This window comes from Podarcis muralis, chromosome 7 (assembly GCF_964188315.1).
Source record: "Podarcis muralis chromosome 7, rPodMur119.hap1.1, whole genome shotgun sequence".
In the NCBI taxonomy this organism is placed as follows: domain Eukaryota; kingdom Metazoa; phylum Chordata; class Lepidosauria; order Squamata; family Lacertidae; genus Podarcis; species Podarcis muralis.
The window spans coordinates 8,705,899-8,731,967 of NC_135661.1; the positions used below are offsets into that span (position 1 = coordinate 8,705,899).

General features: G+C 45.4%; 1 protein-coding gene across 8 annotated transcripts in view; it reads left to right on the forward strand.

The window, feature by feature from the left end:
* The window catches only part of HECTD4 (HECT domain E3 ubiquitin protein ligase 4), a 121,969-nt gene that overhangs the window by 48,691 nt on the left and 47,209 nt on the right, over window positions 1–26,069 (forward strand). For all 8 annotated transcript variants that reach the window (XM_028741328.2, XM_028741329.2, XM_028741332.2 and 5 more), the window contains exons 18-33: window positions 4,082–4,206; window positions 5,283–5,436; window positions 6,770–6,870; window positions 7,910–8,108; window positions 9,139–9,258; window positions 10,694–10,798; window positions 11,394–11,557; window positions 12,343–12,576; window positions 14,854–15,046; window positions 15,236–15,340; window positions 17,562–17,650; window positions 17,884–18,059; window positions 19,101–19,236; window positions 19,347–19,488; window positions 20,687–20,853; window positions 21,743–21,889. In XM_028741328.2, the coding sequence (XP_028597161.2) occupies window positions 4,082–4,206; window positions 5,283–5,436; window positions 6,770–6,870; window positions 7,910–8,108; window positions 9,139–9,258; window positions 10,694–10,798; window positions 11,394–11,557; window positions 12,343–12,576; window positions 14,854–15,046; window positions 15,236–15,340; window positions 17,562–17,650; window positions 17,884–18,059; window positions 19,101–19,236; window positions 19,347–19,488; window positions 20,687–20,853; window positions 21,743–21,889 (2,357 nt within the window). The remainder of the gene's footprint in view (window positions 1–4,081; window positions 4,207–5,282; window positions 5,437–6,769; window positions 6,871–7,909; window positions 8,109–9,138; window positions 9,259–10,693; window positions 10,799–11,393; window positions 11,558–12,342; window positions 12,577–14,853; window positions 15,047–15,235; window positions 15,341–17,561; window positions 17,651–17,883; window positions 18,060–19,100; window positions 19,237–19,346; window positions 19,489–20,686; window positions 20,854–21,742; window positions 21,890–26,069) is intronic.

The following is a 26,069-nucleotide window of genomic DNA, read 5'->3' on the forward strand; positions in this document are numbered from 1 at the left end:
GGGAAGGTGCTGTTGAAGCTATGTGTGCCCTAATTCAGGAACTCTTGCGCTTTGCTTTGCAATGCATGGCTAGGCTCCCCTGTTGACCTCCACCAGAGTAGCATTCAGGAAGACCAACAGAGATTATTGTGTGCTGCTGCTGCTGCCGCCGCCCTGCTCTCCACCAACTACAAGTTCAGTCCAGAGGCAGCTGTTCCTCACGAGGGCCTCTATTTTGAACCATCAAATTAGTCTGCACTGAAAGACTATCATTACCAGTAAATCATTGGCTGTGGAACTTTCTTCCATAGGATACAGTCATGGCCACCAACTTGGATGGCTTTAAAAGAGGATTAGACAAATGAATGGAGGCACCGTATTTTTCGCTCTATAGGACACACTTTTTCCCCTCCAAAAATTAAGGAGAAATGTGTGGGCGTCCTATGGAGCGAATGCAGGCTCCTTGGCTTCAGCAATAGCAACGCAAAGCCACCGAAGCGCAGAGGGAGCACTCCCTCCGCGCTCCGGAGGCTTCGCGTTGCTTTCGCTGAAGCCTGGAGAGCAAGAGGGGTCAGTGCACACCGACCCCTCTTGCTCTTCAGGCTTCAGGGATAGCCACGCTGCGCTCCACAGGCTTCAGGTTCCTTTCGCTGAAGCCAGGAGAGCAAGACTCTCCTGGCTTCAGCCGAGAGGGAGAGCTGCACAGAGCCCCTTCAGCCAAGCAGGAGGAGAAATGGAAGGGGCTCCATTTCTCCTGCCACTTCGCTGAAGGGGCGCTGAGCTGAGAGGGGGAGATTTTTTTTTTCTTGTTCTCCCCCTCTAAAACAAGGTGCGTCCTATGGTTTGGTTCGTCCTATAGAGCGAAAAATACGGTACATAAGGCCATCACTAGCTGCTAGCCGCGATGGCTGTGCTCTGACTCCACAGTTGGAGGCATTCTGAATACCAGCTGCTAGAAACAGTAGGAGGGGAGGGTGCTTTTGTGCTCGAATCCTGCTTGCTGGTTTCCCACAGGCAACTATTTGGCCACTGTGAGAACAGGATGCTGGACTAGATGGGCCATTGGACTTATCTAGCAGGCTTTTCTTACACCAGAGTCTCCTTGTTTTAGAGAAAGAACTGTGGCAGAAAGTTCTGTATTCCAGGCCTTGCTACAGTTTTTTTTTAAAAAAATCTATAACATTATACTTTTTTCCCATTCATTTTAGAATATATCCATCTATGGGCCTTTAAAACTTTCAGAGTATTTACCTGTCCCCCCCCCCCCCAAATGAAATCTCTATTTCTTAACCATATGGAATCTAAAAGGGTGCTCTGGGTGTTCGCATAGAGCAGGCCTCAGGAACCTGTGGCCTCCAAGATATTACTGAACTTCCATGGTTCCTGAGCATTGCAATGCTGGCTAGGGCTGATCTAGAGGGCCGCAAGTTTCCCATCCCTGGCATGGAGGGTAGCTTTGCATTTTCATCACTTTTTATTCCTGGAGCTGCCCTACCCCCTCCATGGAACCCCAGAGGGAGCCTTTGTCTTGGACGGTTCTACACAGACTTAAACAGGTTTATCTCACTAAAGGTCATGACTTTTCTCACACCTCAGACCTTGGTGGTTACAATTTGGTGAGGGAGCTAAGAACCTCTAAATTGAGAATTCTTCAGCTTCAGTAATGCTCAGGGTTTCCTGAAAGAAGCTGTTCTGCCTAGGGCCAAACTGCACATTCTGATAAAATACTCTTTTTAAAAAATGCCCTTAAGCAAGCCTCATTTAAGTTTGAAGAATTTGGAATTTGCTCCCACTCCATACTGGTGTCCTGCTGACCCCTGAGGAGCAAAGAAGCTGGAGGGATTTTTGACAGGAGACCTGCACAGGACTCTGAGCACTAGCAGATAGTGTGATCCAAATTGAGACCCTTTTTCTCAAAACAAAAGTAAAAATGTGAGGGAGGTCAATTTAAGCCCCCTTTCCCTAAAGGTATGTTTACCGTATCATATGGTTTGGCCCTTAAGTAGGTTTCAAACCTGTTTATGTCTGTGCTATGGATGCCCCCATCAGCAACTCTTTCACCTTTTGACTTACTCTAAGTCAGTGTGATAACCTCTAAAAACTTTGATCCTAAGTGGTTGCTGCCTCAATGCCATTTTAGATGGACCTCTTTACAAACGTGACCGGGTGACTGTCCTAGAGCTATTGCTTTAACTGAACCACTGAGTATTCCTGATAAGGGAAAGCTATCCCTACAGTTTCAAGTACTTTGAAATTTAAACATGTTGCTAGCTGTACCACTCAGGGGGATCTGTGTTCAGCAAAGCAGTGCTGTAGAATTTCTGAAAACATAATCGCCCCATCAACTTCACCGCCACTCTCTAGGGAATATTACTTGCTTATCTGAAGAAATGGGGCAAAATATGCTTCTATGTGCTACTTTTCCAGCTGGCTTTGCATTTATTATCTCAGCTGCTTAAGGGAGGAGCAGCGAAGGAAAGGCAGCCCACAGCCCAAGGCTGAACCCTTGGGCTGGAGTATAAGAGCAGCTTCCACTTCTTTCTACAGGGCCCTCACAGGAGGCCCATATTTAGTTTTGCCCCTTTATTTTCAATTCTGTCAGTCTCCTTTTTGCTATTCTTTGGCGTACTTGTGTACTTGTATGAAGTAAATGCTGACTGTGTCCATGCCGTCTTTCATTCTACAAACACATTTTTATTTTTTCCAGTTCTTCTCTGCAGTTCGTATCATCCTCTCTTCCCTTCTAAGACTGTCTGTTTCGTTCCTTGTCTGGCCAGCAGACAGGGCTGGATAAACCATTCTGATAAGTACTGTATGCAGTCGGGGCCTAGCCCACTAGAGTCCCTTGTCTGCAGTTAACTAGCTGGAGTTTCCCAAATGCAACATGCATGTCCCCCCCCCCCACTTAAAAAAAGAATCTAGGGGGCAGGGAATGACTGTTTCAGTCAGCCATAGGAAAATATCAAACAACGTTATTTTTCTGCAGTATAAATAGCATCATCAGATCTGCAGAAGATTTGGCAATTGGGCAGGATGGTGAGGACAGAAGAAGGGGGAATGTGTGTGTGTGTATGCTCCTGTGCCCACTAAGGTTGCTGCAAAAAGGGGGGGGGACTATCTAGTTGTTGTAAAAGGTTTAATGGATTAAATCTGTGTCATTTTGCATAGGAGGAAGAGCAATCATTCTGAGGGAGGTTTTATTTTATTTGGTTTTGGAAGTAAACAGCATCTTAGGAATTCCACCACCCCTGTGTGTGAGAGTGTGAGACAGAGACAGAGACAGATATACAAATATAATCCTTCTGTTATGGGCACCTACTACTTATATTTTTTTAGTATTTATAGTAAAGAAAAAAGTTAACATTTTTTTCACAGTCTGCTGCCGAATGACTTTGGCACTTCAAAAAAAATCAGTTAATCAAACTTGATTCCTCACTAGAAATTGTGGCCCTTGTGCTCAGCTTCATACATAGACATTGGAAGACACGTTGTGTGTCTGAGAAGGAACCTTCCCTACTTCAAAAATGACCCAATAGGGCTTCCATGTTGTTTTTATCAGGCCTTATTGACAGGGAGCCCTCCTGGTCAAAATATGTCCTTCATTTCCTGCATAGTGCATCTTGCACTCTAATTAATTAAATTTTTCCTAGTACTTTGGAGTTTAACCTTTTAAACTTCCAGCTGACACAGGAAAAGAGAGATTGTTTCCCTGCAGAGTCAAAAGTGGAGCCATAGCAGCTTCTGTTTTCATGGTGTGTCCACTCATTTCTTGTGTCCCAGTTACATCTCTGATCAAGGTGGATGAGTGGGCATTCTAAAGCACAGCAAAAGACCGCTGGATGGAGATGGGGACCAAATGAATGTATCTGCCACAGACAGCGGTGCCCCTCTGACCACCTTCAGTTGTTTGAAGGAAACTATTTGTCTCCAGTCACAGTCCTGGAGAGATCTGTTGGTACCGGCTTCATTGTCATGATCATCACATAAACTTTGGAAGCCCATGCTTATTTTTTTGTTCTGTTTGCTTGCTTGTTTGTTTTTAAGACCAGCTGTTCCCTTGGTCATGTAAAGACAAGTTTCTTTTTAACGTTTTTGTGCCTAGGAGCTTAAAGCTAGTATCTTGGCTCTGGCTACTCAGATCCTTACGGGATGCGATGAAGTTCTAGAAATGCTGCAGCAAGTCACCACTGCTCTGATAAACAGCGATATTCCAGACAGGGAGCAGCGGTAAGTTTATGTACTTCATTTGCTTTGGAGATGCATGCCCCACCTTTATTTTGAAAGGTCCTCAAGGCAGTTTACAACAGACTGCAAAGCAGAAAACAAAAAAGGCACACAACCTGATATCCCTCAGCTGTCTGGATGAAGGATGGGATCGATATGTGCTTCCATTCTGTTCTGCAGTCCCAGGACACTGGCAGTTGGTGCAGAGTGATCTTTCTGGGGGAGGGAGGGAGGGAGGGAAGCAAGCGATCTGCAGCTGTCCTTTCTCTGGATGAGAGAAGTAACCATGCTGCTATTCCCTTTTCCTGAATGAGAGAGGGAGGTGTAATAGTCCAATGGCCCTTGCTACTCTGCTTAATAGATGGCACTAGAATGTGCTTCCTTTCAGTTCTGCAAGTTTCTGTTTGCTTCCTTGGCAAAGGGCATTCCCCAGAACTTGCACCATTTTGCTCTCTCTCTCTTTATCGTTGCCAAAATCAGGAGATTTGGGGAACTGTCATGCAGTTTTTGTGTGTGCTGGAGGCTATTTGGTTGGCAGGATGCAAGTTAAGGCAGGGTCTGAGTCTCAAACTAAAATGTGCAGGGAATAAGAAAAGTCTGAACCAGGGGCATTGTGAGCAAGGGTTCATCCTTCAGAGGGTGGGAGAGGTCTAAATATGAGCTGTGTGAGAAGGAGATGTTTGACAACAGCAGCAACAGGGGCAAGCTTCAGGAGGTCCAGAAGAGATGATGGAAAGTTGGGAGGTGTCAGGGATCTGGGGAACAGCACCTAAGAGAGCTTGTTGCACTGTTGAAGATGGAGATAGGATGTATTTGGGAGGTTAAGGCAGGCATAGGCAAACTCGGCCCTCCAGATGTTTTGGGACTACAACTCCCAACACCCCTAGCTAACAGGACCAGTGGCCAGGGATGATGGGAGTTGTAGTTCCAAAACAGCTGGAGGGCTGAGTTTGCCAATGCCTGGGTTAAGGCAACCTGGGGCGGGACATTCACAGTAAGCCAGTTGGGTATGCCGAAGCAGGACTGGTAAGTGAGCATGGCAGCAAGATGCTCTAAACCCAGAGGGCCTCTCATTGCAGGTTAAAAGGCCTGGAGCAGGTGACCAAAGCCACCATGCTGGGCCATTTGCTTCCGGTTTTGCTGACCTCTCTGATGCACCCCAATCTCCAAACATTGACCATGGCCGATGCTCTGATGCCTCAGCTGGTGCAGCTGGTCCTCTACACAAGTCAGGTATGGCCTCCTTTTCTTCTGCTGGTGGTTTTCCCCTCCTCCACCCCTCCAAATGGTTTTGTGTTTCTTTTCCTTCCCTTGGAATGATATTTGCTACTGAAACCCTTGTGCAGAATAGAGCTATTGTTACATTCTACTTTGTAACAAACTTTTTATAATGCTTATTGTCCCACTGGGTTTGTCATAGGGGTTGTATTCATCCTTTTATGGCAGACAGTATCACATCATTTTCTTAATGTTCATCCCTGTAAAATTTGAGCTCCCACAATGCATTTAGGATACTGAATTACAAAGACTTACACATAGCCATAATACGGTGCTATGTGGAGCACAGTTCAAAATCTGCAAATAAGCAGAACTTCAGGCTGCATCTAGATGGGTGGCTCCTAGCATGACCCAATTATTGCTTTTTCGTTGTAAGATATAAGTGAAATTGCAGCTGATTTTCCACCCTGTTGAGTGTGTTGTGCATTTTCTGTGTGTACATTCCACTGTGTTCTGTCCATACCACACCTTCACTAAACCCCTTGTGGTATGTTATAACCGCTGTTTGTTTTCTGACCCCCTATTTATTTCCTTTTGAAATAAATATTTTAGTTATCACTTTTCTGACTATTTTTAAACGAAACATAGCTAAAGCATTATAACACTGTAAGCTATAATATAATTTATCATGATGCTATGGTGTAGTAGTATAGTAACACTATACTAAAATAATGCTTTAGCTGTGGAGTGTTGTAGTGCTTTGCATCTTTCATTAAAACAGTATAGATGGAAAAATATTTAAATAAGTACCAAAATAGCAATTAAAAAGGGTCATAAAACAACATTCCCCACAAGTCTTATAATGAATGTGTGTTGAGCTGTGAGACTGCACTGTTGCTTTGTTCTTCTCTTCCTAAAAGTTGGAGTTTTTGTGGTCTAAAAAAAGATGGAAGAACCACAGGGCAACTACAGGATGACAATGTTTAGGTGATAGAGTTGTGTGGGTGCCATGTAAAAAATGAGTGAAGGAATCATTTTGATGTCATGCTAAATGCCTATTGAGGAAACATCCTCATTCTCCTTCCAGGCAATAATCTGGACCAGGGGAGCTGTGCTATCTTTGAGGGCAATAGCAATGATTGACAGGGCATCAGTACCAATAGCAAGTCATAGAATTGTAGAGTTGTAAGGGACTCAAAGAGTCTTTGAGTCCAACCCCTTGCAAAGACAGTCTCTCTCTTTCTCACCTCCCTCCCTGCCTCTCCAGTTTTCCCCCCTTCCCTATTTGAGAGATAGCATTATATACTACTTTACTAATCACAAGCAAACCATATTCATTTTGCTACAGACAGCCTTGCTGCTGAAAACCCAGTCTCCTGTTTTCTCTGAAGCGGGCAGTTCTCCTGGAGGGGCATCAGAGCAGAGGAGCAAGCTATTCCCTGATGAGAGGTAATCAACGTAACATCATCCGACTGCCCTTTGACCCTCATCCTTCACTACTTTAATATGTTGAAGGCACTCTCTCATATGCTTGCTGGCAATGTTGCTTCTGGACATAAATCATTATGGAAGAATGATTCAGAGGCAAGGAACCCCACAGGGTCTGCGTTGCATTGCTCTGTAAAATTGCTTTGTAGGCTCATGGGGGGGGGGGGGAATTTCTCACAAAGAGCTGAAAGTTATAGATCCAATGAAGGTGCTTCTGGAGAGCAAGTTACAGCTTTTATTTCTCCTCCCTTTCCCTGCCACCTTAAGGGTTCTAGAGGAACAGCAGCAAAATTAGAAAAGGTTGAGATTGTTTCAAGAGCTTTATGTTTTAATTCATAATAGGCACAATGTGTATTACCTGATCCTGCTTTTAACAACTTATGTCACAAGTAGATGGGATGTTGTGAGATCCGTTAGTGAATCTTGTGTGGTTTTGTAAAACTGAACAGCAGCCATGGGGGGGGGGGTCCCCATTACACTGCAGCACTGGGGTAACGGGGTTAACTCTCCCCACTTTCCCTATATTCCCAATGGCAAGGACCCTCAAATGTGCTCTTTGTTCTTCAGGAAAAGCTTGTATGTGCCTGTATGAAACGTGTGTGGTTCCTCTGCATGGTAAATATCAGCTTGGAAGTAGATTTCAGCAATTCTTGATATTAAGGGTGCATTGTTTGAACAGCCTTCCTCATCACTGGAAGTGGCATTTTATTTGTAGCCACAGGGTTTGAGGTCCTTCTTTGGTCCATACCCCCACTAGATGGGAATTCAGTAAGTTGAAAAACCTGCCAAGCAAGCCTCTTGAGCAGAGCTGAAAGTCAGATGAATGTAACCCACATGAGCAGCGATTCCTCTTTCAAACTGCCTTCAATTGTCACAGTTGTCTTCAGCACAAGGCCCTTCTTCACATACCATATGTTTGCTGTTGTGATAGGTTTGTTCTACAAATTCTAGGTTTTCTCTGCTAATATTTGTCCCTTTTCACTCTTTTCTTAAACGCTAGAATGCTAGAAGAAAAAGAAGAGCCAGGTTTCCTTACTGGCTTAAAGATTCCAGCTCCTTGGGCTGCTGGGAAGACAGTAGAGACAGTCCACCCTGTCAGAGACAATTACAAATTTAAGGAGACGGTGCATATTCCGGGAGCCCGTTGTTTGTACCTGAGGTTTGATAGCCGCTGCTCTTCACAGTATGATTATGATAAGGTTAGTAGAATGCTAGAAAGATCTTCCCAGTGGAACACAACAAGCCAGTACTGTGGCGCAATTTCCATTTCCTTCAGTAGAGTTTGCACAGGAGTTTGCACTTCTGTCCCTTAATGCTCTCTATCTTTATCACGGACAATATGATTATTGTTATTTATTAATTGCCTTCCACATATGTCCAAAATATAATAAAAGCAGCTTTAAAAAAACAAACAGTTGAAAGCAACACAAAAAAAAACAAATGAATTTTAAAACAATACAAAATGGACACCCATGGCCGAGACCTATTTATCTAGCTGGAAAAGCTTTGGGTTTTTTTAAGGAAGAAAATGGCTTCAGTTGTTTCCAGAAAGTGCAGATCATGCCTATCAGACATATCTATAACACCGTTTTTTGCCAGGAAGAAAACAATGGGGAAGGTTTTGATCCCAGCCTCTGTGTGGGATCACAGAAGCTGGGTGTATGTGTGAAGAGGAGAGCCCTTGCAATTAATTCATTCATTGCTGAATGTTAACCGCTAGTTGAGGGCCAAACTAGATGTGGCACCATACATGTCATTAGCCAGTGGCCTTTTAAAAAAAATGTAAACACCTGCAAAAGTAGGGTGGGGTGGGCTATGATCTGGATCAAAATCTGAGCTGGGTGTGGCAGGGTTTGGGACCGAAGTGCCTGCACCTGATGTTTGCATTGGAAGTAAAACTTCAGTTGCCAAGGATCAGATCTTTCTCTTGCATACAAACAGCAGGCCAGGAGCTCTGATCCTGATCAGGATAATGGGGAGTGGGGTTCAAAAAGGAAAGTGGCCTTTCCTGCCAGGTTCCTGATCCAGATCAGAGGCCCTGCACCTGCTATTTACTTCTAAAAAGCCATTTGTATTATTGCTTCAGTGATTTGTGTGTAAAACCAGGAAGCCACCTGCTTGGTCTCCTTCACAACAATTTGGAATTAACTTTAAATATTCAAACTGCCGTAAGTCTGCATGTTGTATTTGTCTTTATCCCACCTAACAGTTTATTTCATGTTCTTGAAGTTGGTGATCTACGCAGGCCCCAACACAAATAGCCGGAAGGTTGCTGAATATGGGGGCAACACCCTAGGATATGGGAGCCGGAGTGTCTTAGGAACTGGTTGGCCCAAAGACTTAGTAAAGGTACAGAGTAAAGATTTTTTCTTTTTTAAAACAACAGCAACAAGATTTCAACCAAATCTGAATGTTGTTTGGGAACTACTTTATAGAAAAATGGTTTGTGTTTTGTTGTAGACCCATAAAAAAACCATGCAAGGAGGACTGTAGCAGCTGAGTTCAGTATTTATTTTGTAGTGTTAAATGAGGAGTGGTAGGAGTTGAAGGGAAAAGCAAAGGAACAGCTCCAGGACTATAATTGTTGCTGATCTGAACTTCTGATACAGTTATAACTTGAAATGTACAGGGAAAGGCTGGCTATTGTCTTTGTGTTTTTTTAAAACACTTTTTTTAAAAAAAGCTAGTGGTCATTTTTAAAAACAAAATTATGAAATAATAGTGTTATTGTAGTTAGGCCTAAGCATAATCTCTTGTAAGAGAGATGGATTCCTGGACCTGGAACAATCACGGTTACTTCCTTGTCACCTCCAGTCCTTGTGTTTTCCACATTTGTCATGGTTCCATGGTCAAGGACCTCTACCAGTTCCAACCTCTGAAATCAGATTACGTATGCGAGTATTATTTGGGTTTTCCATCTCATGTCTGGTCAACCAGAAGAAGGGTGGTTGGCTTTTATATCCAAAACCAATTCTTGCCCAAGAATGTCCAAGTGCTTCGGCAAAGTCTCTTAAAGGTAAAGGTACCCCTGCCCGTACGGGCCAGTCTTGACAGACTCTGGGGTTGTGCGCCCATCTCACTCAAGAGGCCGGGGGCCAGCGCTGTCCGCAGACACTTCCGGGTCACGTGGCCAGCGTGACAAGCTGCATCTGGCGAGCCAGCGCAGCACACGGAACGCCGTTTACCTTCCCGCTGGTAAGCGGTCCCTATTTATCTACTTGCACCCGGGGGTGCTTTCGAACTGCTAGGTTGGCAGGCGCTGGGACCGAGCAGCGGGAGCGCACCCCGCTGCAGGGATTCGAACCGCCGACCTTTCAATCGGCAAGCCCTAGGCGCTGAGGCTTTTACCCACAGCGCCACCCGCGTCCCAAAGTCTCTTAAAACATACATCCATTTATTTAATGTTCTGCATTTGCCTCCTACCTTTCCAGGGAGCTCTGAATTGCATAAATTCTTCTTTTCCCTACCTACCTACCTACCCTCCCTCCCAATTGTATTTTCACAATCCTGTTAGATAGGTTCCGTTTGCAGTGCTGGCTGGGGAGACTAGCCAAAAGTTACCCAGTGAGCTCCATGACTGAGTGGGGATTTGAACCTGAGTCTGTCCAATGTGACTTTCTGTGATTTTTAGGGCCATTTCAGTTGTTGTAATGCCTTGCTACCCCATCATACTCCTGAGGCCCCCATGGAAAGCCTGTGAAGTCAGCAGTGCATGACAAAGGGATTGCACCCTATCTTTAGCTGCTTGTTTAACTGTTTCTCCTTTGCCCTTTCAAAACATAAGGTGGAAGGGGACACCGTTACCTTCTCCTTTGAAATGCGGAGTGGCCGAGAACACAACACCCCAGATAAAGCAATGTGGGGCTTTGCTTGTACAGTTCGAGCACAGGTATAATAATATTAATAATAATTTGTTATTTATACTCCACCCATCTGGCTGGGTTTCCCCAGCCACTCTGGGCGGTTTCCAACAAAATATTAAAATACAGTAGTTTGTTAAAGATTAAAAGCTTCCCTAAACAGGGCTGCCTTCAGATGTCTTTTAGACATCTGGTAGTTGTTTTTCTCTTTGACATCTGGTGGGAGGGCGTTCCACAGGGCGGGTGCCACCACCGAGAAGGCCCTCTGCCTGGTTCCCTGTAACTTGTCTTCTCGCAGCGAGGGAACCGCCAGAAGGCCCTTGGCACTGGACCTCAGTGTCCGGGCAGAACGATGGGGGTGGAGACCCTCCTTCAGGTAGGCGTGTGTTAGGTTTGTATATGGGACATTAATGGAAATTTGCTGCAATAAGTAAATATGCTGGATTTAAGGGGAGAGGAAGAGGGACAGGCATGTAATGGTACTGCCTAACATATTGTGGACCCGAACATATTGTGGGTCCCAACTACACATTCATATGTCACTTAACTTTAACACTCTTATAAGTATATAAAAACCAATAGCATTAATTGTTGTGTGTGCATTTTTGCCTTTCTTTGCTGAAGGAGTCATCGGAAGATGTGTCGGGGGGATTGCCATTCTTGGTAGACCTTGCTTTAGGCTTGTCTGTGCTGGCTTGCTCTATGCTGAGGATTCTGTACAATGGACCAGAAATAACCAAAGAGGAGGAAACGTGCCAAGATCTACTGAGATCTAAACTTTTACAGAGGTAAATAATATATGGCTGAATGCAAGGGGACAGGATGTTAATTCCTTGTCAGATGCCAGAAGCTTTCTAAGCATTTTTCCCTTGTGTGCAGGTAGCTTAGGACCAAAGCCCATATGAAATGGTACTCTCATGCTTAGGAATCTCCCATGTCTTCTTCTCTGTTGAAAAGCAGCTGCTGTGGAGCAGGGGATTGTGGGAGAAGAATCATAAAATCATACAATTGTAGAGTTGGAAGGTTAAAATTTCTCCCCTGCACCTTTTACCCAAGTGAAATCACACCTAATGGCAGCTTCGGTGTGTGGCTGGTTGTGTCAGGACCAGCCCAGCAGGAAAGGGTTAACATACATGCACCCCTTCAGTGCCACCAAAGAAAAAGGCATTGGGAGATTGGGTGAGAGACCTCCCAAATCACATCCAGATTGGCTCTGAGTTACAGCAAGGTTGTTGAAATTTGTGGAAGATGGTGGTTTTCCCTAAATTCATCAATCGGATGAATAGCTGAATTGCAAACAAAATGGGAGTAATTGCAAACAAAATGGGAGATTTCAGAGTGTGTGAGTCGGAAAGACTCTTAAACTGAAGGCCCAGTTGGTGTTTGTCAGACAGCTTCATGGTGAAGCTGTTTTAGGGTTTTTAGAGTTGTTTTGAGGAATAAGTGTGTTTCTCTGCTAGGAATGCACACTTCAGGTACACTGTCCTCTAATCTGCTTTACTTTGGAAATGATAGATCTTGCTTTGAGGCCTGAAAGGAACAGAAGACTTCCTCCCTCTCTTTCCTTTTCCAGGTGTCAGTGGCAAGTGGAAGCCAATGGCGTCATCTCTCCAGCCCTCACCCCAAGCCCCTCCCCACTGCCTCTCACCATTGATGAAGACCGAGAGTTCACTTATCCCTCCGATATTCTTGTGCCTCCTGTTGGTCACTACTTTGACTTGCCAAGGATCAGGCTCCCTCCTGGAATCATGATCAAACTCAGGGAAATATCTGGTCGAGCTCGGCCTCAGTTCAGACCCAGCCTCAGGTGTGTAACAGCTTTTCTTCCTCCTTTTTTTTCTTCCAGTAGCACCTTAAGGTAAAGGGTAAAGGGACCCCTGACCATTAGGTCCAGCCGTGACTGACTCTGGGGTTGCGGCGCTCATCTCGCTTTATTGGCCGAGGGAGCCGGCGTACAGCTGGTCACGTGGCCAGCATGACTAAGCCACTTCTGGCGAACCAGAGCAGCACACGGAAACGCCGTTTACCTTCCCGCCAGAGCAGTACCTATTTATCTACTTGCACTTTGACGTGCTTTCGAACTGCTAGGTTGGCAGGAGCAGGGACCGAGCAACGGGAGCTCACCCCGTCACGGGGATTCGAACCGCCGACCTTCTGATCGGCAAGCCCTAGGCTCTGTGGTTTAACCCACAGTGCCACCCGCGTCCCTAGTAGCACCTTAGAGACCTACTAAGTTTGTTATTGGTATGAGCTTTTGTGTGCATGCACACTTCTTCAGATACCCATGCACACGAAAGCTCATACCAATAACAAACTTAGTAGGTCTCTAAGGTGCTGCTGGAAGGAATTTTATTATTTTGTTTCGACTATAGCAGACCAACACGGCCACCTACCTATAACTAGAACGTTTTTTTCTTGTTCATTTTGGATCATATGCACTTGTAACAAATCATATGTTTAAAATAATCTCATTTTAAGTAAACTGAGGGTGGGTGTCAGGGGCTCAGGAGCAGAGGCACAGGGGAGAGAGGAAATGGAGAGCGAAGGGGAAGAATCTGAGGGCAGCGGAGGGGAGAATGACAGTGACCCGAGAGATTCCATGAGCCTCTCCAGCGAATCAGAAGATTCCCAGAAGGAGGCGCCAATGGTCAGGGCAAGGGGGGTCCCAGGGGGGACGCACCAGAAGCAAGGGGCCAGCGGGGACTCCCAAAGCAGCAGCTGGAGATCAGGACCAGCTTCCCCACCAGAGCGTAGCGGGGGGGAAGAGGCCCATGTGTCAGGGCCAGCGTCTCCTCCAGCAGGGAGAGAAGATGAGTCAGGGCTGACCACGCCTCCATCGGAGAGTGGGGGAACGGAGGGGAGGTCAGATCCAGCGAGCCTCCCCGAAGGGGGAAGCAGTGACAGGAGCAGTGTAACGGTCAGGAGGAAGGTAACCGGCTGGGCGCGCGCGCCAAGTTCGAATGTACAGGCGTGCGGGACAGCAGAAAACCCGGATTGGGAACCAGGTCCTAAAGCCCGCCGGAGGCAGGGGGAAGACTCAGGGGACTCAGCGTCAGAAGAGTCTAGGAAGGGCAAGACCCCAGCGGACAGGCGGACCCAGAGGAGGAAAGAGCAGAGGAAGAGGTGGAGCAAGGCTAGAGTCTTAAACTGGTGTCTGGGGGGAGGAGACTCAGACGGAGCTTCGGCGGTCTAGAGTTTGAGACGTAGAGCTGCGCGCCGGGGATGTGAAAGCGGAACTGAGCTTCAATAAAGACTGTTTTATATAACAACGAACTGGCGTTGGTCCTTTGTGAGCTGGGACCTCGGGCAGCTCTGACAGTGGGTTTATTTAATTCTTCAATAGCTGTCATTTCATATTATGTCTATGATATTAAGTATGTTTAGTAGTTGGATTTCTGAGTTTAAATGTGATTTTTAAATAAATGGTTTTGATATGCAGGTAGATGCTACTTGAGAAACTTTAAGATGTGAATCATCCCCTTCCCCCACCACACACTAATATTATTAAAAACTGACCAGTGTTATTGGTAGATTGTTGTTGTTGTTGTTGTTTAGTCGTGTCTGACTCTTCATGACCCCATGGACCAGAGCACGCCGGGCACTCCTGTCTTCCACTGCCTCCCGCAGTTTGGTCAGGCTCATGTTTGTAACTCATGTTGGTAGATTACTGGTCCCTTATACAGTAGAACCTAGACTTACCATCGCTCCTACTCGCAAACAATTCGACTCGCAACCACGGCAAACCCAACCGCGGTTTGCCGCGATTCATGCACGCACAGAAGCGGCTTCTGCCATCTGCACATGCGCAGAAGTGGCTGCCACTGCCTGCACATGCGCAGAATGGTGGTGCCGCCGATTGCGCACGCACAGAACGGCGCTTCTACCAGCAACCCGGATCGACTCACGAACGGACCTCCGGAATGGATTCCATACATGAGTACAGGTTCCACTGTACAGCTTTTCCCCTTTGCTCCCCTCACAGTGGACCCACACTCTCAGGCCAAACAAATCTACAGAATTGTCATGCCCATTTGCCAAAAAACCTTTTTACCGGCTTTTCATTTTTGATTCTTACCTTCAACAGAGAGGTCATCCAGCCAGACATAATGGAAGAAATGGTAGTTTCGTGTGTGATCAAACATTTGAACCTGGTTGATGCACTTCAGTCCCTCATAAACTTCCAGTATCAAGAGGAGCATGCAGAAGAATATGACTTGCTTTGTAAAATTATGGGAGAAACGTTTAAGAAACTAAATGCCATGGAAAGACAATTGCAGGTAAAAATGCTACAAAAAAAATAAATAAATTTCCGGTGTAGAGAAAGAAGATTGTGGCCCTTTATAATTAAGATGTATATCTCCCTTATATTCTTAGCACACTGAGCACATTTCCCCCTACCTTTGGGTAGGCTAATGATGCTCCAACACTTTCACCCCCCCCACTTTTTTTCTTTTTCTTTTGCCCAGAGTGTCGCCGAATTAGAACAGAAATGGCAAAGTGAAGTGGAAGATGCCATGCATGGGAAATTGGAGAACAATGTGCCCTTCTTTTATGATTATCATTTTAACGAGGTGAGTATCATATGTTGATCCCCTTCAGTGCTGGTAAGAACGGAGGAACTCAGGCAATGCTTTCTCTGAATTGCTGTACTCTTTCCCTCTCCCTATAAAACGTTGTGCTGGCTTTATTAGTGCCCAAGAACAAATCATGGGCACTTTGAAGCAGACTGACTGATCGACCCCGTGCTGGAAATTAAGCTGCAAATGCTGATTGCTGTTTCTTCCAGGAACAGCTGGGGTTTGCAGGCATAGAGGTAAGGGAAAGGCGTCTCCAAAGGATCCGAGGGTTTCCTCAGTATGTCAGGGTAATAAAATAGAGCAACTGGAAGCGAGCAGTTTGAGGGAATTGTAAAAATAGTTGCCAGTGTTTTACTCCTGCCAGATAATTTAGAAAATGGGTCTGCTTCTGGGTAATTGTTTCAGTATAATTCAAATTCTTTAGACTGAAGGGGAAAGGGAACCTGCAGGTTTGGGGAAGGCAGAACATTTGCCTTGCATGCAAAAGGCCTGGGTATCTTTAGAAAGGCTGGGAAAGACTCCTGCCTGAAACAGTAGCACTGGGGTCTCCTATGTAGCACCAAGGGGTCCTTGTTTTGTCTGATCGGGGGAGGCTCAGGAGTTGTGGGCAGCTGGCCGTTGCCCAGTTTTTTAAAAACTCTGCGCATTTATGTTTCACAGGGTGCAAAAGAAGGGCTTTGCACCTTGCCTGGCAGAGAAACCGCACGCCTTGCACCCCTCCTGGGCAACGGCCGCCCACCTGCAACTCCTGAGCCTCCCCCGATCTGTCAAAACAAAGGGGGAAGGTGGCAGGAAATCTGTACCCCCGGACGTCCCCGGTTCCCCCTCGGCAGTGGCAGAAGCAGCGAGCAGCTCCTGAAGCCAGCCAGAGCCAACTGCGCTACCAGGCTGGCTGCGGGCTGCTGAGGCTGCCGCTGCCACATTTCCCGGGGACAGATTTGCAAATCCAGGGCTGTCCCTGGGAACCGGGGATGTCTGGTAACCCCAGTGGCGTAGCGTGGGTTGTCAGCACCCGGGGCAAGGCAAGTAATTTGCGCCCCCTAACCCGTGGATTTGCACCCCCTAACCTGTGGATTTGCCCTAACCCCAGATGTTGCGCCCGGTGCGGCTGGCCCCCCCTGCACCCCCCACGCTACGCCACTGGGTAACCCTAATGTAGAGGGATGTTGAAGTCAGTTAGAGTTCTGGTGGTAAGGAGAAGGTGCTCTGCAAAGGCATTGTCTGTGCATTTAGGGCCTAACTAATGTCTGCAGATATGTATTTCCTTTCCAGCTAATATTTGGTGGGAGTTTCCTGCCTTTACCTACCTGAAGCGTCTTTACCCTTTTGGAACTAGAGTCTCTTCCTGATATGTGCTAATCTAGCCTTCCCCTACCTGTCGCTCTTTAGATGTTGTGGACACCAGCTCCCATTAGCCCCAGCCACGATGGGAGATGTGGTCCGAAATAGCTGGAGGAAGGGGCAGAGGAGAAAATTGTGTTGGTCCACTTTTAAAGTGAACTTTCCTAATTCATACTTCCTGGAACAATATTTTGAACCATAGTGCAGCTGTCTTTCAAAATTCACACTTCTTCAGATTTTGTGATGGAGTTCTCCAACCAAAGAATGTGTACAAAAATATGTGATTTAGAGGAAAACATGCATTAAAATGCATATATTGGTGAAAATAGCATTCAAAATACAGTATATTTTGGGAAATGTGTATAGTAGGAGAAATTCACACTAAAATGCTGGGGAATTTTTGCGAGGATTTTTTTTTTTAAATTGTAAACTGATGCAGTAAGTGGCAAACAGAATTTAAGACTAAAAATATGAGAAACAGGAATTGACTGAATTTGTCCATCCCTATTTGAAATCCACCAAGTTGGGGAAGGCTGGGCTAATCAGTCAGGTTGATTCTTAGTTTGGAAATGAAAGGAACTGAATCTTGATGCGTTCTTTGCTTCCTAATGCAACTAGCTGAGAGCACCAATGCTGTGCTGGATCTGTCCACTGAAGAGGAAAGATGGATTTTATTTCACAGATGGAAGTGGACATTTCCTGTCCACGTAATCAACAAAAACTCCACGTTATCTCCTGAATCAGATATATTCTATTCTATTTATTGATTAAAAATTAATAACAATGCTTTCCTGTAAAATATCGCAAGGTACTATACAACCTAAAAATGCAATATCTGGCCTCCCTTTTCAGTATATTTCCCCCTTCTCTCTAGAGCAAAATGAAAGAATTGGAGCTTTTGTGTTCAATGAAAGAGATTTCTTTTGATGGAAGTGATCTCGAGAATATGGTTCTCTCACTCAGGTTAGTGTGGCTGCTGAATTCCGTAGAGATTCTGTTCTCTTTATTTGGGCGGTTTAGTTGATTGGTACATGTGGACTGGTACATTTGTAAGTTCCAGTCTGAGGTTTCCAATATCCAGGTTTTCTCCTAATGCAACCTCAGATTTGAATAGCATTGCATGTTCTCTCCCAACGTGTTTCTGAAGATCTAATGGACATCTGACCTGTGTGGGATTTAATTTCACTGCTTTTTAGGGAGAAATTCTTCCAAGAAGTGAACTCTCTGCTTCAGAAGCCTTTGCATCCCATGGGTAAAACAAAAACACTGGTCAAGAGCCTGATGAACCGAGCAGAGCTGCTCTTGCATGTCACCATTGCTGCACAGTCTGGGCTTACCAGAAGTATATCCGGCACACCTGCAGAGACACCAGGTAAGGATAGTGGCCAAAGAAAAGAATCTGATGTCTTAAAGCGAAAGATGCTCTCAGTGCAGTGTTTCCTGCAATTTACAAGCTGCTTAAGAGTAGAAACTCAGCAATGAAAGTAGGAAGCAAGAAGAAAGCAGCAGCAATGTTTTTAAGGGATAGGAGGAAAGTGTTGTGGGCTCTCCTCCCTTTTCTTACTCCATTTAATTCTGCTTCATCTCCTAAATGTAAATATAACATGCCACAATAAAAAGAAAATTGAATTTACAAAGGACAGAGAGATGTATAACATATTAACAGTAGTCCCAGCCGATATAAGCGTTTATTAATCAACCTGTCTTTGTTTCTGCTAATCATATGTCACTTCATTTGGAGCGGGGTTGGGGGGATTATATGCAGTAGGTACATAGCTTGTGGGTGCTCCTGGATCCATTACTGTCGCTTGAGACCCAGGTGGTCTCAGTGGCGCAGAGTGCCTTCCATCAGCTTCAGCTGGTGGCCCGGCTGTACCCCTATCTGGACAGGGATAGCCTGACTTTCTGGCAACCTCTATGTTGGCTTACTGCAATTGTTATACATGGCGCTGGTGCAAAATTTGACAGCCAGGTTGCTCACCAGAACGAAACTGTTTTACTATATAACTCCAATCCTGACCGGGCTGCACTGGCTGCCAATTCAACGTTGCTGGTGCTGACCTATAAAACCTTACCTCTCCGCATATAAACTGACACGGAACCTGTGTTTGTCATCCGAGGTTCTTCTCTATATCCCCACTCTCTTGGGAGGTTCAGAGGGCGACAGCCCAGGATCGGGCCTTTTCTGTGGTGGCACCATTATTACATGTCTTTAGGTGCCAGGCAAAAGCATTTCTCTTTAAATGTGGGGTTGGGGGTAGGGACTGTTATTATGATTATTTTATTATTATGCTGCATAAATTACGTTCTTAATGTACACAGCCCTGGGATCTTTGGATAAAGAGAGGTATAGAAATAGTAGTAGCAGCAGCAATAACAATAAAGGCTTCGCTCTATTCCCTTAACGTTACAGCTTGCAAATCAGCGTCAGAAACAAAGGTGATATCCCATGCTGTTCGCCAGCCTGTTTTCCTCCGCAGTATGTCAGCACCATCTGATCTTGAAATGATTGCAAATGATGACCTAGAGTTCACGAGGTCAAGCCAGAGGTATATGTTGTCTCTCACTTGCTTTAAGTTCAGCCAGTGTTTCGTTACCCTCTCAGTGTAATTGGAGGTGACTGAATCTCCCTAATAAGGTCTGTTTTTCCTCTCTGTAGGCGGCGCCATGTGACTAGTCACAGAAGCAGCTCTTTTACTCTTCTTCAGTCTCTCACCATTGAGGACAGCCGAGACAAGCCCACCTATAGTGTCTTGCTGGGGCAGCTGTTTGCTTTCATCGGGACCAATCCTGATCAAGCAGTAAGTCATGCCAGTGACAGAAGTTAGTGTGCCTATCAGACTGTGTTGCAGTCAAAGAGCATGAATTCTCATACCTGTGCATGCTCTGCAGCAAAACAACGTCTCCTAGGTCTGTATAGAATAAAAGCAACAAACACATGAAAATAGAACGCTAGGTAAAAGCAATAGCAGCGAAGAATCAACAAATCTTCAAAATCCAGCAAGCCATGAAAAGCATGCTTGACCAGCTACATAATGTGCTGGGATGACCAAGCAGATTTAAAAAGTATTTGCCTGGCACCAAAAAGATACCAACATTATTACCAGGTGAACTTTTCTGAGAAAGACTATTCCATAAATGGGACATCATGACCAAGAGACCCCATTCCTCATCCACCACCTACTGAACTTCAGGTGACAGGGTTTGTAGAAACCTTGTAGAAAGACTCACATTGTCGAAAGTCAAAACAAAAAAAATTCCTTCCAGTAGCACCTTAAAGACCAACTAAGTTAGTTCTTGGTATGAGCTTTCGTGTGCATGCACACTTCTTCAGATACCTGAAGAAATGGTATCTGAAGAAGTGTGCATGCACACGAAAGCTCATACCAAGAACTAACTTAGTTGGTCTTTAAGGTGCTACTGGAAGGAATTTTTTTTGTTTTGACTATGGCAGACCAACACGGCTACCCATCTGCATTGTCGAAAGTCATTATACGTCTGAAGCTGCATTATACTAATGCCATTGGTCTACTTTTAACTGGGAATGTCTCAGATGTGCTGTCTGAGATCCTCTTAGCTGGAGATGCCAGAGACTGAGACCTGATTTCAGAAGTGTGTAGGACTACAATATAAATTTAGCTATTAACCCTAAATCCTGTTCAGAATGGAAGGAGTGGCAGGGGTCTAGTTTTGGCATCCAGTGAACTGTGGGCATGTTTAAGGGGACATAGTGCAAGCCAGGAATTGAGCAGGAAGAGTAAACGGCCACTTGTGCATTGTGGCTTTTTGAAGGGATATTTACTGAGACTTGTGGGCACCTTAGCACGCTGGCATCCACAGTGCTTCATTGGCAACCCCTGCACTACATGCAACTTTTTATTAGTAACCCTCACTTTGCATGCTTCAAGGAAGATGGTACGCTCTGAACCAGCCAGCCATCACAAACAGAAACATTGCTCAGCGGCAACGTCACAGGATTCACCCATCCCTTTCTCATAGGTGTCGAGCAGCAGTTTCCTATTAGCTGCTCAGACTCGGTGGCGCCGTGGAAACACTAGAAAACAGGCCCTGGTGCACATGCGAGAGCTCCTGACAGCAGCTGTTCGTGTTGGTGGTGTGACGCATCTTGTGGGTCCAGTCACAATGGTGCTTCAAGGAGGCCCCCGGTAAGATCCCTTCAGAGACTCACATCTGGAGAGGGCTCACATTCCCTGGAGAGGGAATGTGGATTGTTGGGGGGGGGGGGGACACTAAGCCTTATCTTCAGAAACAGACTTGAAGATGGCCCAAACACTGGAGATGGCCCAAATACCACTGCTCGTGGCATGAGACCGTATCACAGGGACACCTTTGAGTGGTGGTTGGTTAGACTGCCTTGAAATTGATTGCTAAAGCCAAGGTTCTGACAAATTTGAAATAATAATAATAATAATAATAAATTTTATTTATATCCCGCCCTCCCCAGCCGAAGCTGGGCTCAGGGCGGCTAACAACAATCAAAATATTCCAACATTCTAAAAACATTCATTATAAAATTAATTAAATCAAATTAAAATCAAATTAATGGCAACCATCAAGCAAAATTCTGTGCAGATTGCCAGAGGAGGGGGTCAGGCTGCGCCCTGACCAAAGGCCTGGTGGAACAGGGAAAAGCTGAACAAATTCTTTAGGCAATTGTGTCATAATTGGCACCCCCTTATTGAATGCATTGACCAGAACAACATGTCACAGTAAGTCCAACTTGCCAATCTGCAGGGTTCCCTGAGGAAAGACCATTGCTGTTTAAAAACCAGCATAAGTCTGTAATTTAACAGGCCTCTGACACCCTGCCTTTTTTTTTTATTCTTCCATCTCTCAGATTGGATTTTGTTTTGCTCTTTTCAAGGGTGTGGGTATTAATTGCAGCAAGCTGCTAAAATGCATGGCTGGTTCAATACGAAAAAGTCCCTTCTATCTTACATCGCACCTCACACTTGCATCCTCCAGTGATTTGGGGGCAGTTTATGTTTTTGAAAAGTCTGTTTTAATAGGGCCTGACTGTTTAACTTCCCACAGAATTGAAGAACTCACCTGCGGTGGGATGGTGGAGCAAGTTCAGGAAGCCTTTGGGGAGACCATGACCTCTGTGGTGGCACTCTGCGCTCGGTACCCCATTGCATGTGCAAACAGCATTGGCCTGCTGTGCACAATACCATACACCAGGTAGGCATGTCCCACCGTGGAAGAGCTTGTGAGCAGAGTATCCTGTTACATGAGGAAACGTGTCCAAAATTAAGCTTTACCAATAACCTGCAATTGTTCATGAGAAGGGTTTTTAAAAGTGGGTGGCGATGCCTCCCTTACCTTTCTGTGTTCCTTTTCTGGTTGCACTGCTGCCATTGGAATGTTTTGTTATGCCACCCCTTCTCCCACCGCTGGAATTTTGTCTTCGCAAACTGAGTTTCCCCCCAATCTCATTTTGAATTACTGGTAATATTTTTATCAGGTGCAGTTTTGCTAATAAAAAGTTAGACAAGTAAATACAAATTGATTTCGTCAGTGCTGCTGACCAGGAGGGAATGATTACAGTGGTACCTCGGGTTACATACGCTTCAGGTTACATACGCTTCAGGTTACACACTCCGCTAACCCAGAAATAGTACCTCGGGTTAAGAACTTTGCTTCAGGATGAGAACAGAAATTGTGCTCCGGCGGCACAGCAGCAGCAGCAGGAGGCCCCATTAGCTAAAGTGGTGCTTCAGGTTAAGAACAGTTTCAGGCTAAGAACGGACCTCCGGAATGAATTAAGTACTTAACCCGAGGTACCACTGTATGGATCACTGCCTTGCCGTGGCGAAGGGGCTTGAATAACTCAGGGAAGCTATGAGCTATGCCGTGCAGGGCCACCCAAGATGGACAGGTCATAGTGGAGAGTTTTGACCAAACGTGATCCACCTGGAGCAGGAACTGGCAAGCCACTCCAGTATCCCTGCCAAGAAAACTCCATGGACAAAGACAACAGGCATATAAAAGTTATGACGCTGGAAGATGAGCCCCTCAGGTCGGAAGGTGTCCAACATGCTACTGGGGAAGAGCGGAGGACAAGTACAAGTAGATCCAGAGCTGATGAAGCGGCTGGGCCAAAGCCGAAAGGACGCTCAGTTGCGGATATGCCTGGAAGCGAAAGGAAAGTCCAATGCTGTAAAGAAAAATATTGCATAGGAACCTGGAATGTAAGAACCATGAACCTGGGTAAGTTGGATGTGGTCAAAAATGAGATGGCAAGAATAAATATTGACATCTTGGGCATCAGTGAACTAAAATGGACGGGAATGGGCGAATTCAGTTCGGATGACTATCATATCTACTACTGTGGACAAGAAACCCATAAAAGAAATGGAGTGGCCCTCATAGTCAACAAAAGAGTGGTGAAAGCTGTACTGGGATACAATCTCAAAAATGATAGAATGATCTCGATACGAATCCAAGGCAGACCTTTTAACATCACAGTAATCCACGTTTATGCACCAACTACTGGTGCTGAAGAAACTGAAATTGACCAATTCTATGAAGACTTACAAGACCTTATAGAAATGACACCAAAGAAGGATGTTCTGCTCATAATAGGGGATTGGAATGCTAAAGTAGGGAGTCAAGAGATAAAAGGAACAACTGGCAAGTTTGGCCTTGGAGTTCAAAACGAAGCAGGGCAAAGGCTAATAGAGTTCTGTCAAGAGAACAAGCTGGTCATCACAAACACGCTTTTCCAACAACACAAGAGACGACTCTACACATGGACATCACCAGATGGGCAGCATCGAAATCAGATTGATTATATTCTCTGCAGCCAAAGATGGAGAAGCTCTATACAGTCAGCAAAAACAAGACCTGGAGCTGACTGTGGCTCAGATCATCAGCTTCTTATAGCAAAATTCAAGCTTAAACTGAAGAAAGTAGGAAAAACCACTGGGCCGGTAAGATACAATCTAAGTCAAATCCCTTATGAATACACAGTGGAAGTGAGGAACAGGTTTAAGGATTTAGATTTGGTGGACAGAGTGCCTGAAGAACTATGGATGGAGGCTCGTAACATTATACAAGAGGCAGCAACTAAAACCATCCCAATGAAAAGGAAATGCAAGAAAGCAAAGTGGCTGTCCAACGAGGCCTTACAAATAGCGGGGGAGAGAAGGCAAGCAAAATGCGAGGGAGATAGTGAAAGATACAGGAAATTGAATGCAGATTTCCAAAAAATAGCAAGGAGAGACAAGAAGGCCTTCTTAAACGAGCAATGCAAAGAAATAGAGGAAAACAATAGAATGGGAAGAACCAGAGATCTGTTCAAGAAAATTGGAGATATGAAAGGAACATTTTGTACAAAGATTTCCATAATAAAAGACAAAAGTGGAAAGGACCTAACAGAAGCAGAAGACATCAAGAAGAGGTGGCAAGAATACACAGAGGAACTATACCAGAAAGAAATTGATGTCTCGTATACCCCAGGTAGCGTGGTTGCTGACCTTGAGCCAGACATCCTGGAAAGTGAAGTCAAATGGGCCTTAGAAAGCATCGCTAATAACAAGGCCAGTGGAAGTGATGATATTCCAGCTGAATTATTTAAAATTTTAAAAGATGATGCTGTTAAGGTGCTACACTCAATATGCCAGCAAATTTGGAAAACTCAGCAGTGGCCAGAAGATTGGAGAAGATCAGTCTACATCCCAATCCCAAAGAAGGGAAGTGCCACAGAATGCTCCAACTACCGCACAATTGCACTTATTTCACACGCTAGCAAGGTTATGCTTAAAATTCTACAAGGCAGGCTTAAGCAGTATGTGGACCAAGAACTCCCAGAAGTGCAAGCTGGATTTAGAAGAGGCAGAGGAACCAGAGACCAAATTGCAAACATGCGCTGGATTATGGAGAAAGCTAGAGAGTTCCAGAAAGACATCTACTTCTGCTTCATTGACTATGCAAAAGCCTTTGACTGTGTTGACCACAGCAAACTATGGCAAGTTCTTAAAGAAATGGGAGTGCCTGATCACCTCATCTGTCTCCTGAGAAATCTCTATGTGGGACAAGAAGCTACAGTTAGAACTGGATATGGAACAACTGATTGGTTCAAAATTGGGAAAGGAGTACGACAAGGCTGTATATTGTCCCCCTGCTTATTTAACTTATATGCAGAATTCATCATGCGAAAGGCTGGGCTGGATGAATCCCAAGCCGGAATTAAGATCGCCGGAAGAAATATCAACAACCTCAGATATGCAGATGACACAACCTTGATGGCAGAAAGTGAGGAGGAATTAAAGAACCTTTTAATGAGGGTGAAAGAGGAGAGCGCAAAATATGGTCTGAAGCTCAACATCAAAAAAACGAAGATCATGGCCACTGGTCCCATCACCTCCTGGCAAATAGAAGGGGAAGAAATGGAGGCAGTGAGAGATTTTATTTTCTTGGGCTCCATGATCACTGCAGATGGTGACAGCAGTCACGAAATTAAAAGACGCCTGCTCCTTGGGAGAAAGGCGATGGCAAATCTAGACAACATCTTAAAAAGTAGAGACATCACCTTACCAACAAAGGTCCGTATAGTTAAAGCCATGGTTTTCCCAGTAGTGATGTATGGAAGTGAGAGCTGGACCATAAAGAAGGCTGATCGGCGAAGAATTGATGCTTTCGAATTATGGTGCTGGAGGAGACTCTTGAGAGTCCCATGGACTGCAAGAAGATCAAACGCATCCATTCTTAAGGAAATCAGACCTGAGTGCTCACTGGAAGGACAGATCGTGAAGTTGAGGCTCCAATACTTTGGCCACCTCATGAGAAGAGAAGACTCCCTGGAAAAGACCCTGATGTTGGGAAAGATGGAGGGCACAAGGAGAAGGGGACGACAGAGGATGAGATGGTTGGATAGTGTTCTCGAAGCTACCAACATGAGCCTGACCAAACTGCGGGAGGCGGTGGAAGACAGGAGTGCCTGGCGTGCTCTGGTCCATGGGGTCACGAAGAGTCGGACACGACTAAACGACTAAACAACAACAACCACTGTATAGGAAATGCTTAAAAGGCCAATTTCAGTAATGTCTCTCTGAAATCAGCCCTTTAATTGGTTATTATGAGAAGGGTAGGGACGCGGGTGGCGCTGTGGGTAAAAGCCTCAGCACCTAGGGCTTGCCGATCGAAAGGTCAGCGGTTCGAATCCCTGCGGCGGGGTGCGCTCCCGTTGCTCGGTCCCAGCGCCTGCCAACCTAGCAGTTCGAAAGCACCCCCGGGTGCAAGTAGATAAATAGGGACCGCTTACTGGCGGGAAGGTAAACAGCGTTTCCGTGTGCTGCGCTGGCTTGCCAGATGCAGCTTTGTCACACTGGCCACGTGACCTGGAAGTGTCTCCGGACAG